We start from the raw sequence: 13,031 nt of genomic DNA, 5'->3' as shown, positions 1-13,031 counted from the left end.
GGGAAAATGAATTGCACTTTTCTACCACCCAATCTCATGGTGAATAACTCGGTTAATAATAAGTGCTATAAATTCCTTATAAAATCGATTGGCTGGTTGATCTGCTGGTCTTATCATTGAAAAGTTGTGAATGTCATTTTCGATTAAAGATGTTTTCGACTAGGTTGTCTTGGCTTGGCATCTTATAACGCCGAGATGCGCCGAGACCAATGGTCGTGTTATGTATGTCGGGTTACTACCCAAACCCGATTAACCAATTGAAATGTTAAACCTTGTGCCTCTTTCATTTATGTTATCCCTAAATTACATTACTCTAGTCAATTACAAGGCGGACTATTAGATTATTTATTAAATTTTCTGACAAGGTTATTCAAGTAGGTTTCAGTGCCAGGAACTTTATCGTGTAGCGCTACCAACAATTCGGGAGAAATGAGAAGTAAAAAGTCTTTGAGCCATGTTTGACTGTTATTCAATAACACGTCGTACTCTCCTGATGGAACTTGTTTGGCTTTCTCCAGTAGTTCACTGGGACAAGTCTCGATCGTGCCAATGTACGTGGCTTTCTCGAACACTTGATAGGCGACGCCCTCTGCACGATAGGCGAGAAGAAGGCCGTTGTCGGCCCGAGCTTTAAAGAAATACGTTTTCTTGCCTCTGGGAAAGTGAACGACCAGTGCCCAATGCTGGATCGTCTTGGGCTTCGAATTGGTGATGTCGCTTACACTTGCGAAAAAATCAGAATCCCAACTGCCCAAATCAGTGGATCGAAATGCAAATTTGGCTTCTCTTTTCGTCATGTCAAATTCTTCTACACATTCTCCCAACTTGACAACGTTGTAAAATTTGGCGCTGCTATGACTGGATGATTTTGGAACAACAAACACGAAGAATCAATGAAACGAGTCTTTTTTTTTTTAAATTATGCGGTTTGATTACCTTGGAAGAAGATGGGCAGTGGAATCAACAATTTTGGTAGCAGCAGATGAATTAAAAGCTATTTTACCAAGCAAAATAAATCGAGCGCATGAGGAAAAGACATAAATGAAAGTGAAGGAGATGCACTGGAAGAATAAATGGCGGCTAATTGGTCGATTATACGTTGTTGTGTCGTCGAAAGGCATAATTAATAATGATTCATGGATATTGCAACAGCGGTTCAATTGTGATTTCATTTCAAATAACTTGGCTAATCAATATTTTACTTTACTGTTTTTCTGGCGGCGGCGGCCTTTCAGAAATTGCAAGACGTGTGGTTCAAACACGTTTGATGAAGATATTCGATATTCGTACGGTCGTTCACGACAACCAAATTTTTTACAGCCGTTATAAACCAACGATATTTAAAAAAGTCTTCATACCTTCATTAAATGAATTAAATGAGATCATTTCTCGTTTCTACTACGGTCTGGTCAATAAAGTTCGTCGGTTGAAGGAATGATGTGATGAACAGATGAAGGGATCTAGGGCGACTGTCGAGGCATTATTATTCGCCTACTAAGCTCAATAGATGGATTTTGAGTATGCTTAAGGTACATAGAACTAATTCGGGAGAGAATTTTAAGGATTAATAATTACGGTAAAAATTTTGTGTTAACGTTTTCATGCCATAGTATTCCATTTGTCGTAATTATTAAATTATTTAGAAAATGAAAAAAGAAATAAACGGCAGCCACAATTTCAACTTGGTAAAATAAAAACAAAGCAGACGACTTAATAATCAAAATAAGCTTAAACGTGCCGGATTGGCGGGTTCTACGCTATTTCTCCAAGTGCGAGTCAACTGGATTTGGTAGGAAGATATTTTCAGATTTAAAACTTCTTTTTTAAAAGTGTTGGCTTGAATTCATTCCCTGTTTGCAGCCAAAGAAATTGCTCGATATGTAAGAACGGGAAACCCAGGAGCTGAAGGATCAAGCCCACTATTTCCCCTCTACTGCTATGCTGACTCATGGCGCCATTATTGCTCATCACAAACAAGTGACTCGTACTCTTGGTAAGCTTAATTACCTTTCAATTTGCAGTTATGGTAATATGTTACATTCTCTTGTTATAATTCCTCGGCTAATGTCAGGTTGACTTTTCAGCATAGAGCGGCAGAGAAGACACTAGAATCCAATATCAGCTGTGATGTGTAGGTTGAACTGTATTTTAACAAGCAATTATTCATCTGTTTTAAACATTGCATGCAATTTTTTTTCTAATCTAGACTAGACTTGTCTGATGCTGTGATTCAAGTAAGGAAAAACTTGCTGAGTGAGGGTTGTAGCTAGTTTGTACGTAATGAGTTTGGGTGCTTGGTAAATGAGGTGGATCGTGGATGCTCTTAGGATCTCGTCTTTTTGTTTCAATCAAACTAAAAAAAGGTACTGTACTGTTATACAAATTCAGTTTATACAGTACAACTAAATTCCCTGGCATCTCCAGCTGGTGAAATTGTTCACTTAAATGGAATTTCCATGACTTCCATCTGGGTTTCATGATATGAATATAATAAGATCTGGAATCTATTATATGTTTAAACAAGCGACATGACAATGAAAGAACAGGAAACCTCTTGACTATTCAAGATTCGCCACCAGAATTTGATTTTATCTTAAGTTGTCTATGTGCATTATATTTCTAAATCCATTTGTCAAATTCATCCCCAACGGCGGATGAACGCTTGTACAGTTCCGTGAAATGAAATCCCAAATGAGCCTCTCTAAATTCGTTTGGTCGAATTCCTCTTCGCATTCGTCCAATTTCACAATGTGAGAGGTGCAACGCTACTTTTAGCACTACTTTGAAATAATTATTTAAAGAAAAGACCACCGATTTTCATTTTTTTCAGTTTACCTTTGTGGAAGTTTAGAATTCATTTCTTTAGAAATTCGTTCTGGGCTAATAGAAATAATTGTTGTGAGGCTGCTCGTTGAATCTTGTGCGACCGTTAACTAGACGTTTACCGCAAATGTGTGCACAGCTCTTTCAAACGTGTGTGGGTAACAAAGGAAGTATTAATACCTTGATCATGTGATGAGTTATTTGTCGTTTTTATTTTCAGGTCCGCTGTGGAACTGTGCCAGTTGACTGATGGGCGATAAAGGTGCAGTGAAGCGTATGCGTGAAAGGGATTTGACCAAGTCTACCATCGTCTGAAATCAACTTGTGATAAACATCTGAGAACAACACAAAGCATCAAATATTCGCTGAGTAATTTTCTGAGTTATAGTTGATTTATCTTTCATTTCCGCATCGTTCCGTTATATTCCAGCCTGCGGATCGATCGAAAGATGCCTGCAAATTCCGCTCAATCAAAATCTACCGTCTCTTTAAGGAGATATCCATCAGGTAAGGTCAAATTATTTCCTTTTCAAAAACATTTAAAGTACCGATTGATAATGCTAGTTGATTGGTGTGAACGTCCCTAGACCTAGACAATTGTCCCACCATTTCCCACACGGCCGTTCTCGCTGCAGCAGAAAGCGGCAAAAGCGATTTAGGCTCAGAACGTCCCAAGCCAAAAGTAAAAACTATTTTCTCACGCCAACTTGTGATTTCCAAACTTCTCTGTTTCCAAATGATTCCATAATTCTCTTGAGAAGAGTTTGACATTCTCTGTTCTTGGCTTAATAGTCTTTTCTTTAAGATTCTCTACTAAAAGAGGCGTGTGAATAATGTTGCGATTTTAAAGAAATCGTGGCAGCCAAAAATTTCACTCGAAAGTGTGCCAAAATTATTACACATCATTCTAGTGGGCTCCTATAGATCGGTGTGCATTTGAAAGTGTTTATACACTTTTAACTGAATCCGCTTTTGTTATTAGTGAAATTTTCGGCGTGAAACTTTCTCCTAAAAGTTCCAGAATCGACATAGTCTAGTCGAATGTTGCGTTGGCCAGTTAAACCGGAAATCTAGGCCATCATCTTCCGATCTGCTGTGAGCGTGTAATGTGGCGCACCGTTTAACGACTTTCGAGTTCGATCGTTAATTGGAATCGTCCTAGTTGTTCAACAACATTTTTCGATATGAGATGCGTAGCACATCATCTGCGGCTTATTCTTCGCGCTTCTACTTTCTCTTCTTTTTATTTGGTTTTTATATTCCAGTTGGAATAATTACGTGTTTGTACTCTCTCGTCTTATGTGCATGGCAACGCCTTTGAGCGTCACACACGAGCAAATGGGAAGTACCCCGAGGAAAGAAGACCACCACGTTATATAATTCCCTGTGGATTTTTTTTCGTCCATCCAGTCGCTGAGGAAACTGCAAAGGGACCAACAAAAAAAAGCCAATCGCTCGCAATTCCATCTGGACGGCTGTTGTTTCTTTCCATCCTCCGCCTTTATACTGGAAAAATCTGTTACTGCCGCTTCACACCTGTTAGAGGATAGTCCACTTAACTCAAGGTGAGTTTGTAGTATTTTACAGTGATTTAAATTTTAAATTAATTTTTCTCTTTTGTCAGATAATCAAAATGCGTCAATCTGGTCTAGTCTTACTGTTGGTCGGTCTCTGCGTCTTTGTCACATTCACTTCAGCAGGTATTTAATTACAATCGAGACCTTTTAGAAAATATTTACTTGGACGGTCGTTTTGATTCGTACACGTTTACTGATTCACGTTTAAATTTTTATCTTTCAGGAGTGTTGGAAAAAATTCCGAAAAGGAAAAAGTCGCCATCGAAATTGGGTGCGGGGCCTTTGGAGTGGCCGACAAACAGCTCGGCGGCCGTCGTGCCCAATGCCGACGGTGGTCAACTGCGGATAGGTACAAATCAGACCTTTTTCTCACTTTGAATTGAAGGTAACGAGTAAACTAACGCCTATTTTGTGACAGACATGTGCGAAGGCAACATCGTCGTCCCCTTGTCTTCCTCTCGCAACGTCAAAAGGAATTTCACGGTCAAATCGACTCTGTTCCCGTTTAAACGCTCGACTCCTCTCATCTGCTCTTGGAATGTCAAGGTATAATAATGGACAGGTGGATTCACTTTTTATTCAATTGTATTAACAAATCAAGTTCAGGTGAGCAAGAATTGCCGCCGGGGATTGGTGACGATGACCATTCACGAACGCAGTCGACTGGCGGGTGACGAAGGATGTCTCAACGGATTCTACAGCGTCTCTCCCTTCATGGATAACGTCAGGTATTATTGCTCTCAATATTTAAATTACGTTTTATTTATAGTTGAATCACCATCTCTTTGTTATTCTTGACAGAATTTGCGGTCGCATCAACTTTGTGCCGGCCTTCCAGTGGTACGTGGAAGACCAACAACCCGAAGTGACCATCAACTTGAGACACGTCGGACTCGACGACGGATACTCTGAAGGATTGGCATTCACCTTGTCAGGTGGGTCGATGTCTAGTATATTTATAATTGCATAGCTCATAACTAAATATCGATGTGTTTTGATTTAAAAACAATTAGGTGAATGTCTGGCTGAAGGCTCGAACATGACGCAAAGTAAAGCCAACCGATCGTATACGAAATGGATGCAACAGCTGCTGGACCAATCTGCCAACTTTGGCGTACCCACACTGGTCGTACCAGACGACGAAGTTTACGCCACAACGGCCAGTCCATTCTGGGCATATGAAGCAGATGACACTGAACTGAACATCGTCCAGTCCAACTTCACCAAACAGCCGACGAAAATTGCTGCGCTGGATTTCGATCTGGAAACCCCGTGGCACGTCCTTAAAAACCATTCGGCGCCATTGAGAACTATAGCGCCATCACCCATCACGACGACGACCAGTACGAAACCACCAAAGATTCCATCCATCTCTCCCAACATCAGCAGCAACGCCAATAGTGTCGAACCGCATCCCATCATCAACTTGAATTACACAATCCTCAACCAGACGGCCATCATCTCGTCGACCACCACCCCAAAACCTCCTCCCCCGGCCAAGCCCTTGATTTCCAGCAGCCATTTCAATCTTGAGACTCCATGGCACGTACTCAAAAACCAGTCGTTAATGGCGCCAGCCATTTCTTCTCCTCCATTAAAGAATAAGACCCAAAATGTTTCCTTGAACGTCACTGCGGCTGCTGCTGCTATCCAGACGGTAGAGACCATTTTGTGGACTTGAATGGTTTCCATCTAAACCCCTTACTATACTCCCCTGTTACAATTTATAGTTTGTTATTGAATTAATTGCAACTTTTTTTATTATTATTTTAGGATTGATTTCGTTATTGTTTGATGTTTTGCCTTAATTATTAATTATTAAGATGTTGTTAATTTATCTAATAATAGCAATAAATTTTATTTGGCCCAGTTGATCAATGACGACGCAATGACTCGTCTAATTAACGATTGAATAATGGCTTGAGCTTCATTAGAGAAGCTATCGACCCATCTTAACGGATGAATGAGGACCTTTCCGAGCGGAATAAAACGGAACACGGAGAATGTTTGGCCCATTTGCTATCGAGGGGAAGATGTTGAATAGGAGAGAAGACCCCCCTACGGTGTCAACATAACAGCAATATGGAAGAAAACCCCAAGGAGTTTATCTATATATAGTCGTCGTCGCCGTATACACGTACGGTTCTGCTGTTGGTTTGGGAAAATGATGTCCAGGAAAAAAGGCCACTACCTGTTGTTTTCCTCGTCCAGTCTCTAGTCACCCTCCTAACCATTTGAATCGCCAAACACACAGCACCAGATCGTCTCTATTCTCCTAATTGGAATTATACAGGAAATTTGGGATTTTTACCCCGCGTTGTTCAATCAGTTTGGGCTTTGATTTCAGACGGCAGCAAGATGCGTTCAAATTGCCACCTTGTCTCACTGGTAGCTCTCTGCTTGATCGTTTCCTTCACTTCGGCAGGTATTTTACTCAAATTCTTCAATTAATTCCCCTTTAACACTTGAATAATATTCGCTGCTTTTCTTACAGGACTTATCAAGCGGATCCAGCAGATCCCGAATCCTTTGTCTTCATTCCTGCAGGGATGGAAGGAATCCAACGCCACGGAAACGGACGAGACTGTGGAGAAATTGAGTCCGCCGCCATTGCCGACCGTTTACCCCAACGTGACGAGCTACTCGCATTACAAATCAGAGGGACTGACGGTCAGCACCACAGTAGTCGTGCCCACGGCAGACGGCGGCCAACGAAATGTAGGTAAACACAATCAACACCAAAAAGGAAATAATGATAAAGTGATATTCAATTAACCAACAACGAATTGATTTGCAGATTTGTGCGAAGGAAATATTCTCGTTCCGCTGTCCAACGACCGCAACACTTTGATCGAGGAAACGTTCAAATCGACACGATTCCCGTACGAGCGCTCGACTCCGCTCATCTGTTCATGGAACGTCAGGGTAAATAAGCCACTAGTTAACAGTGCCATGAATTAATAATTCATTTTCCGTGTTTTTATTTTTATCAACAGGTGAGTGACAATTGCAGACGGGGACTTGTCACGATGACAATTAACAAGCGAAGTCGATTGGCCGAAATGGACGGATGCGCCAAAGGATATTATCGAGTCTCTCCTTTTATGAAAGATGCAAAGTAAACCAATAAGACACTTTATTCTCTTTTAAATAATAACCGAAAATGAAATGTTAATTTGACTATGTAGGATCTGCGGACGTATTGAGACGATCCCCACCTTCCAGTGGTACGTGGAAGATCAGCAGCCGGAAAATGTGACGATCGTTTTGAAACATTTCGGACTCAACGACGGATACTGGGAGGGATTATCTTTCACCCTGTCTGGTGAGTCATCTAATTAAAATTTAAACTTGACGGCGTGATAATTTCCATTTTGAAATGAATCTATCTAGGTGAATGTCTTCCAAACAAATCGGATTTGTCCGTCAGCAAGGCCGTCAAATCCTACAGCAATTGGTTGCATCAGCTCGAACGAGAGTCAGAAGCCTTGGATCTTGTAGTGGTCACGCCCTAATCGAATCATTTATAATAACCCACCGGTCGGGAGTCGTGCGATAAAAGGGGAATCTCGTCTATAAAGGTTTTTATTAAGAGAAAAGGTGTTTTACTCACTCTTAGACTTGTCGCCATGGTTTCTTATTATTATTTATTATCTCCACCCAAATTGAATTATTTAGGAAAGTGATGCAATTTCTTATTCACGTATCCCCCCAGGCATAATTTAAAATTGTATACTTTTTAACCACGAATAATCCTGTATTTTGTCGTATCGAATAAACGAGAGAAAAAGTGAACTTTTTTACCTTTATAACAATATCGTGACGGTCAAACAGGGTCCGTTTATTTCCGGTGATAAAACGAAATACGCTGCATTCCCGGCTATTAATGAACGGCCGGTTGAAAATAGATAAAACTGGAATTTAGTCGTGTAAAGTTCAAAACGTTCCCAAAAGTTAAATTTTTTATTGGATATAAAATACCGTGGTGCTGATGGCGTCGATATAAATGTGGCCCATGTAAATTGGGCAAATGGATTCGGGTTTCTGATGAAACAATTGTGTATTCACGCGTGTTTATCTGAGCTATTAGTTGGCTTCAGTATTGCGCGCGGATGAATGGACTGGCCAATTTTGCGGCCGTTTTTACCCGCGTGTGACGTCCTATTTAGGAACGGCTCCCGACTATTAGTGGCTATGATTTGTGCTGTAATGGAAACGTGAGAACGACCCGCACAGATTACACTTATCAAATGATTTGCCTGCTGGTTGCTGCATGGTGTGACTTGTTTCCAGCTGGGCTGCAAAATGGCCAACAACAAAAAAGGGGCCGTTACTCGATCCCGACACTCCAGTCTTCGTTCAGCCTCTGCAGCATTGGCCGGCCACTTTTTGCAGTTCCACTCGTTCAACCAAGAGAATTCGGCATCTCATCGGTCTGACTGTATACAAATTTGTAATTGAATTAAAGAGAATGGGCCACCAATTATTTGCCGTTTTGATTTTGGCGCTCTGCCTTGTCGTTTCCTTCACATCGGCAGGTGAGTTCTACTGGTTATAATATTCTATTCCCTTTAGTGATTTATTATTTGTCGTTCAATTAGAGCCGGGGATTAAGCAGAAATTCCCTCGAATCCCGAACTTGTTGACGTTCTTCTTCCAGGGATTGAGGGAGGCCAACAAAACGGAACCAACCACCAGCAGCAGTCAACCGCCAGCGTTACCGACTCCGTTCCTGGTGGGATTGCAGGAAGGAGCGGCTGCCGGCAGTGAAATCGAGAGCACTACCTTGCCGCCGATCCTGCCCAACGCGTTGAATTCCTATTACAACATCGAAGGTGAAACGCACAGCTCGGCCATCACGCTGCCCTACTCGGGTGTCGACGGACAACGCCGTGTGGGTAATATGCAAATTATAATAAATCTATAGAAATGTATACAGGAATAATATAACTAATTTTTCTCTGCTGGAATAGATTTGTGCGAAGCCAATATTGTCGTTCCGCTGTCCAACGATCGCAACACGTTGATTGAGCAGACGTACAAGTCGACCAAATTCCCGTACGAACGCACCAATCCCCTCGTTTGCACCTGGAATGTCAAGGTACTATTATCCATGGACTTGTTTATTTTTAATTACGAATATTAATAACGGTTATGTGGGGCTGTTTTTATATAGGTGAGTGACAATTGCCGCCGGGGTGTCGTCACGATGAGGATCAACAAACGCAGTCGATTAGCCGATGTGGACGGATGCAGTAAAGGATATTATCGAGTCTCTCCTTTTATGAAAGAAGCCAAGTAGACCAACAAGACACTTTATTCTTTTTTTAAATAATGGCCGGAAATGAAATGTCAATTTGACTATGTAGGATCTGCGGAAGGATCGAAACTGTCCCGCCTTTTCAGTGGTTCGTCGAAGACCAGCAGCCGGATGACGTCAGTATCGTGTTGAAACACGCCGGACTCAACGACGGATACTGGGAGGGATTATCCTTTACTCTGTCGGGTAATATCAAAGAAATCCTATTTAAATTCACATAAATTAAAATTCGATCCTGATGCAGGTGAATGTCTGCCAAACGATTCCAACATGACGAGCAGCCAGGCCTTGAAATCTTACAGCACCTGGATGGCAAATCTTTCCAAGGAGTCGGAAACGGTGGATCTCACCGTTGTCTAAAGATGAACCAAAAAGTTCTTAGTCGCCATTCTTTTACGACTTTAGAGTTCATTATCAAATGTCTTCAAAATAATTAACCTAACCATTCGCTTAATATAAGCTATTTATTTATTTATGTCTGTTGCTTGATTGATTATTTATTGTATTTGGACGTTTTTATTTTTTAAATAAACGAATAAATGAAATGAAATTTTTCCATGTTTTGTAAGCTAATTAACGATTTGGCAACCTCTAATCATCATTTGGGAGGTAGGGGGCGGTTCCGGCCTCTCAGTCGGTTCGTCGGTATAGAGGCATGCGGTTTAAATTGTGGTCTGTGCGTGATTCTGTACATTTCTCCTGGCGTGAATGTTTTTTAACATCTGAGAAAAAAGATTTTGCGGCCGGAAAGGATGACACGAAACTCTTTTGTCGCTGTCCTATTTACTATTTGGGGTAACGTGAAATTTCCTTTTGTTTTGGCCGTACTATTTGGGTATATAAACAATGTGTGTGTCGATCAGCTGATGGGAACTGATTTCGGTTTACGGACATTTCCCATAATATTATTATCTGTTTCCCTTTATTAGGGGAAAGAGAACATGGGCCTATCGTACGGATGTTGTTTACAATTCGGTGTAATGCCCTTTTCCTTTTTTTGTCTCGTTAACTGCACAGAGTCTTCCATGTTGTACACCTTTCACCGCCATTTTAGCCAGCTTTTAGTGGAACATCTTTAACGGAGAAACTGCAGCTAGACACTTTCGACAAAAGAGAAAATGAGGCGCGAATAAATGAAAGGACTCGATGGCGTCCTCGTTCAGTCTCACTCCAGCCTCATTTCATTCAGCAGCAGCACAGACATTCACTTCAGCATCAGCAGTCGAGATCCTTGTGTGAGTCGATTTGTATCGTCATTTGCTTTATCATTTTGTTTCATTCATTGACGCCTTTTGTTTTGTCTTTATTTGAACAGAAGAATGCGTGGAATATTTATCGTGTTGTTGCTGGTTTTACTCGGCGTCACTTTCACGTCGACAGGTTATTGGAACAGCATTTCATTGGCATTTTTATTAGTCTGATATTCATTTCTTGTTTGTTTAATCAGGAATCGTTGATCGCATCTCGAATCCCATCAAATCCTATTTCAATGGCTTCAAGACCAAAGATTCCAAGGACACTTATTCAAACGAAGACCTCAGCATCTTCACGTTGGACGACTTGGACATTCCTGAATCCTACGCCATTAAGCCACCGGTCATGGTCAACAAAAACAAGCCCGACAAGGAAACAGCAGCTACTGCCCAGAAGAAACGGCCCGTTAAAAAACGCAAACCTTCAGCAGCTGCAACAAGACCCAGACCATCAACAGCCACAAGACCACGCCCATCAGCTTCCACACGGCCAAGACCTTCGTCTGTTTCCAAAACGAGACGCAGGACGACTACTACGAAACGTCCCAGGGTCAACTCGGTGACGGGTGTCATTCTTCCCGAATCTGGAGAATTGCCAGTCACCGGAGCTCACGCCGTCGTGGCCACCCACATGGGCGAGATTTCAGTCTTCACTTCAGATGGACGTTTGTGGCTCAACGGGCCGGGTATACCCAAACCGGTGCCGCTCGGCTCCGCACTGGACAGCGACTCTATTGCGGCTGGAAACAAAGGTTAGAAACAAAGGAAATCTACAATTAAATTTTCAATTAAATCAAATCAAAATTCAATTCAAAATTTTCAATTTTATCCATTTCCGGCAACAAAGATTCCTACCACATTTGGGTCAACACGACCAGCTGGACCAAACTCGTGTCCCTAGAAGAAATCAGACGGGGCCGCAATCCCGTCCTCATCAAAAACGACCCGCGCAATCGTGTCCAGGCCATGATCGATCGCAAACCGCTGGATCGACCCCTCAGACTTCCCCTACCTCCGCGCGTCAAAGGAACTTATCAATACGGTACTCATTCATAATTCTATTTAAAAGAAGAATTCATTGATTTAATTAGAAATTCCGATTGACAGATACGTGCGGAAAAAACATTATTCTCCCCTTGACGGCTGATCGGACAATCCTGATGGAACAAGCCATCAAGCCCAGCTACGAGTCAACGAAATTCCCGGAAGAACGCGACTATCCTATGGTCTGCACTTGGAACGTCAAGGTATTTTCCTCATTTGGGTTACGTGAATGCTCTCGGTTGTCTCACGATTTTCTCGCAAGGTGAATAAGGCCTGTCGTCGTGCACGCATCACGATGAAATTGGACGAACGCAGTCGACTACCGGACGAAGACGAGTGCGCCAAAGGATACCTCCGCATTTCCCCATTCATGAACGAAACCAAGTAAATTTGACCTTCACTTTCTTATTGTTTCATTCTATGCCAATCAGAAAATAATTGTTTTTACGTTCACAGAATTTGCGGCCGGATCGATAGCATTCCGGCGTTCCACTGGTACGTCGAAGATCAACAGCCCAACGATGTGTCGATTATGATGAAGAATATCGGGATCAACGACGGTTTCTCCGAAGGACTGGCGTTTACTCTTCAAGGTGGGAATTGCGACGGTTGTTGAGTCAAAGCGACGAATAAAATGGCGGCATCTGGCAATAATGGAATTAAACAATTTTTCAGGTGAATGTCTGCCGATCGAACGGGGAACGTTCGACGTCGGCCAGGAAAACCGCGAGGCTTACACCAACTGGATGGACCGTCTGTTGACGGAAGCTTCGACCAAGGGACACGGCGCCACCATTTCCATCCCAGCAAGTACGCACCAGACACCATTTGACCCTCCCATTTTGCCACCCATTCACCTGGACGACCCCAATCAAAAATATTCATCTTGGTTGACGCCGGCCGTCCCAGCCAAAGACAATATTGACGACGCCCTAACTGATATCACGACTTTGTTGGATGCATCCACTAATTCGACGAATACACGTTAACTTATTTCATCACAATTTACGCCAA

At 42.1% G+C, this 13,031-nt stretch overlaps 5 protein-coding genes across 9 annotated transcripts; 4 read left to right on the top strand and 1 right to left on the bottom strand.

Annotated features, from left to right (window-relative positions):
- Positions 1 to 329: 329 nt before the first annotated feature.
- Positions 330 to 1,451, bottom strand: LOC124315837. 2 transcript variants are annotated; one of them, XM_046781537.1, is made up of 3 exons: positions 1,359 to 1,451; positions 937 to 994; positions 330 to 858 (listed from the first exon to the last, which is right to left on the bottom strand). In XM_046781537.1, exons 1-3 carry the CDS (start codon positions 1,384 to 1,386, stop codon positions 342 to 344), a joined length of 603 nt encoding a protein of 200 aa, XP_046637493.1. In that variant the 5' UTR covers positions 1,387 to 1,451; the 3' UTR covers positions 330 to 341. The 2 variants fall into 2 exon arrangements, with proteins under 2 accessions (XP_046637493.1, XP_046637492.1); XM_046781536.1 differs by lacking the exon at positions 1,359 to 1,451 and having other exon boundaries at positions 937 to 1,348.
- Positions 1,452 to 2,869: 1,418 nt separating this feature from the next.
- LOC124315834 lies at positions 2,870 to 6,272 on the top strand. Of its 3 annotated transcripts, XM_046781530.1 has the most exons (11): positions 2,870 to 2,981; positions 3,044 to 3,192; positions 3,254 to 3,330; positions 3,411 to 3,505; positions 4,234 to 4,388; positions 4,448 to 4,523; positions 4,624 to 4,749; positions 4,819 to 4,946; positions 5,007 to 5,128; positions 5,202 to 5,335; positions 5,414 to 6,272. In XM_046781530.1, exons 6-11 carry the CDS (start codon positions 4,457 to 4,459, stop codon positions 6,079 to 6,081), a joined length of 1,245 nt encoding a protein of 414 aa, XP_046637486.1. In that variant the 5' UTR covers positions 2,870 to 2,981; positions 3,044 to 3,192; positions 3,254 to 3,330; positions 3,411 to 3,505; positions 4,234 to 4,388; positions 4,448 to 4,456; the 3' UTR covers positions 6,082 to 6,272. The 3 variants fall into 3 exon arrangements, with proteins under 3 accessions (XP_046637486.1, XP_046637487.1, XP_046637488.1); XM_046781531.1 differs by lacking the exon at positions 3,411 to 3,505; XM_046781532.1 differs by lacking the exon at positions 3,411 to 3,505 and having other exon boundaries at positions 4,089 to 4,388.
- A 326-nt stretch (positions 6,273 to 6,598) lies between these two features.
- On the top strand, positions 6,599 to 8,195 carry LOC124315836. The gene is made up of 6 exons (XM_046781535.1): positions 6,599 to 6,825; positions 6,895 to 7,122; positions 7,198 to 7,325; positions 7,397 to 7,518; positions 7,589 to 7,725; positions 7,794 to 8,195. The coding sequence occupies exons 1-6, from the start codon at positions 6,759 to 6,761 to the stop codon at positions 7,913 to 7,915; spliced, it is 804 nt and encodes a 267-aa protein (XP_046637491.1). The 5' UTR covers positions 6,599 to 6,758; the 3' UTR covers positions 7,916 to 8,195.
- Positions 8,196 to 8,736: 541 nt separating this feature from the next.
- LOC124315835 lies at positions 8,737 to 10,254 on the top strand. Its single transcript, XM_046781534.1, has 6 exons — positions 8,737 to 8,938; positions 9,002 to 9,298; positions 9,374 to 9,501; positions 9,577 to 9,698; positions 9,770 to 9,906; positions 9,965 to 10,254. Exons 1-6 carry the CDS (start codon positions 8,872 to 8,874, stop codon positions 10,078 to 10,080), a joined length of 867 nt encoding a protein of 288 aa, XP_046637490.1. The 5' UTR covers positions 8,737 to 8,871; the 3' UTR covers positions 10,081 to 10,254.
- A 102-nt stretch (positions 10,255 to 10,356) lies between these two features.
- Positions 10,357 to 13,021, top strand: LOC124315831. Of its 2 annotated transcripts, none has more exons than XM_046781526.1 (9): positions 10,357 to 10,515; positions 10,738 to 10,955; positions 11,036 to 11,100; positions 11,168 to 11,713; positions 11,809 to 12,015; positions 12,081 to 12,220; positions 12,280 to 12,401; positions 12,474 to 12,610; positions 12,693 to 13,021. In XM_046781526.1, exons 2-9 carry the CDS (start codon positions 10,867 to 10,869, stop codon positions 13,004 to 13,006), a joined length of 1,620 nt encoding a protein of 539 aa, XP_046637482.1. In that variant the 5' UTR covers positions 10,357 to 10,515; positions 10,738 to 10,866; the 3' UTR covers positions 13,007 to 13,021. The 2 variants fall into 2 exon arrangements, with proteins under 2 accessions (XP_046637482.1, XP_046637481.1); XM_046781525.1 differs by having other exon boundaries at positions 11,168 to 11,725; positions 11,821 to 12,015.
- The last annotated feature ends 10 nt before the right edge of the window (positions 13,022 to 13,031 follow it).

Source organism: Daphnia pulicaria, chromosome 11 (genome assembly GCF_021234035.1).
Source record: "Daphnia pulicaria isolate SC F1-1A chromosome 11, SC_F0-13Bv2, whole genome shotgun sequence".
Taxonomy (NCBI): Eukaryota; Metazoa; Arthropoda; class Branchiopoda; order Diplostraca; family Daphniidae; genus Daphnia; species Daphnia pulicaria.
This window is presented reverse-complemented; position numbering and strand designations above follow the sequence as displayed.

Coding starts and splice junctions, on each gene's coding strand:
- LOC124315837 (XM_046781536.1), bottom strand. CDS start 1,172: ATGAAATCACAATTGAACCGCTGTTGCAATATCCATGAATCATTATTA. Junction 859..936: donor ACTGCCCATCTTCTTCCAAG/GTAATCAAACCG, acceptor AAAATCATCCAG/TCATAGCAGCGCCAAATTTT.
- LOC124315834 (XM_046781531.1), top strand. CDS start 4,457: ATGCGTCAATCTGGTCTAGTCTTACTGTTGGTCGGTCTCTGCGTCTTT. Junction 4,947..5,006: donor TCTGCTCTTGGAATGTCAAG/GTATAATAATGG, acceptor AATCAAGTTCAG/GTGAGCAAGAATTGCCGCCG. Junction 5,129..5,201: donor CCCTTCATGGATAACGTCAG/GTATTATTGCTC, acceptor TATTCTTGACAG/AATTTGCGGTCGCATCAACT.
- LOC124315836 (XM_046781535.1), top strand. CDS start 6,759: ATGCGTTCAAATTGCCACCTTGTCTCACTGGTAGCTCTCTGCTTGATC. Junction 7,326..7,396: donor TCTGTTCATGGAACGTCAGG/GTAAATAAGCCA, acceptor TTTTATCAACAG/GTGAGTGACAATTGCAGACG. Junction 7,726..7,793: donor ATTATCTTTCACCCTGTCTG/GTGAGTCATCTA, acceptor GAATCTATCTAG/GTGAATGTCTTCCAAACAAA.
- LOC124315835 (XM_046781534.1), top strand. CDS start 8,872: ATGGGCCACCAATTATTTGCCGTTTTGATTTTGGCGCTCTGCCTTGTC. Junction 9,299..9,373: donor CGACGGACAACGCCGTGTGG/GTAATATGCAAA, acceptor CTGCTGGAATAG/ATTTGTGCGAAGCCAATATT. Junction 9,502..9,576: donor TTTGCACCTGGAATGTCAAG/GTACTATTATCC, acceptor GTTTTTATATAG/GTGAGTGACAATTGCCGCCG.
- LOC124315831 (XM_046781526.1), top strand. CDS start 10,867: ATGGCGTCCTCGTTCAGTCTCACTCCAGCCTCATTTCATTCAGCAGCA. Junction 11,714..11,808: donor GGACAGCGACTCTATTGCGG/CTGGAAACAAAG, acceptor TTTTATCCATTT/CCGGCAACAAAGATTCCTAC. Junction 12,221..12,279: donor TCTGCACTTGGAACGTCAAG/GTATTTTCCTCA, acceptor TTTTCTCGCAAG/GTGAATAAGGCCTGTCGTCG.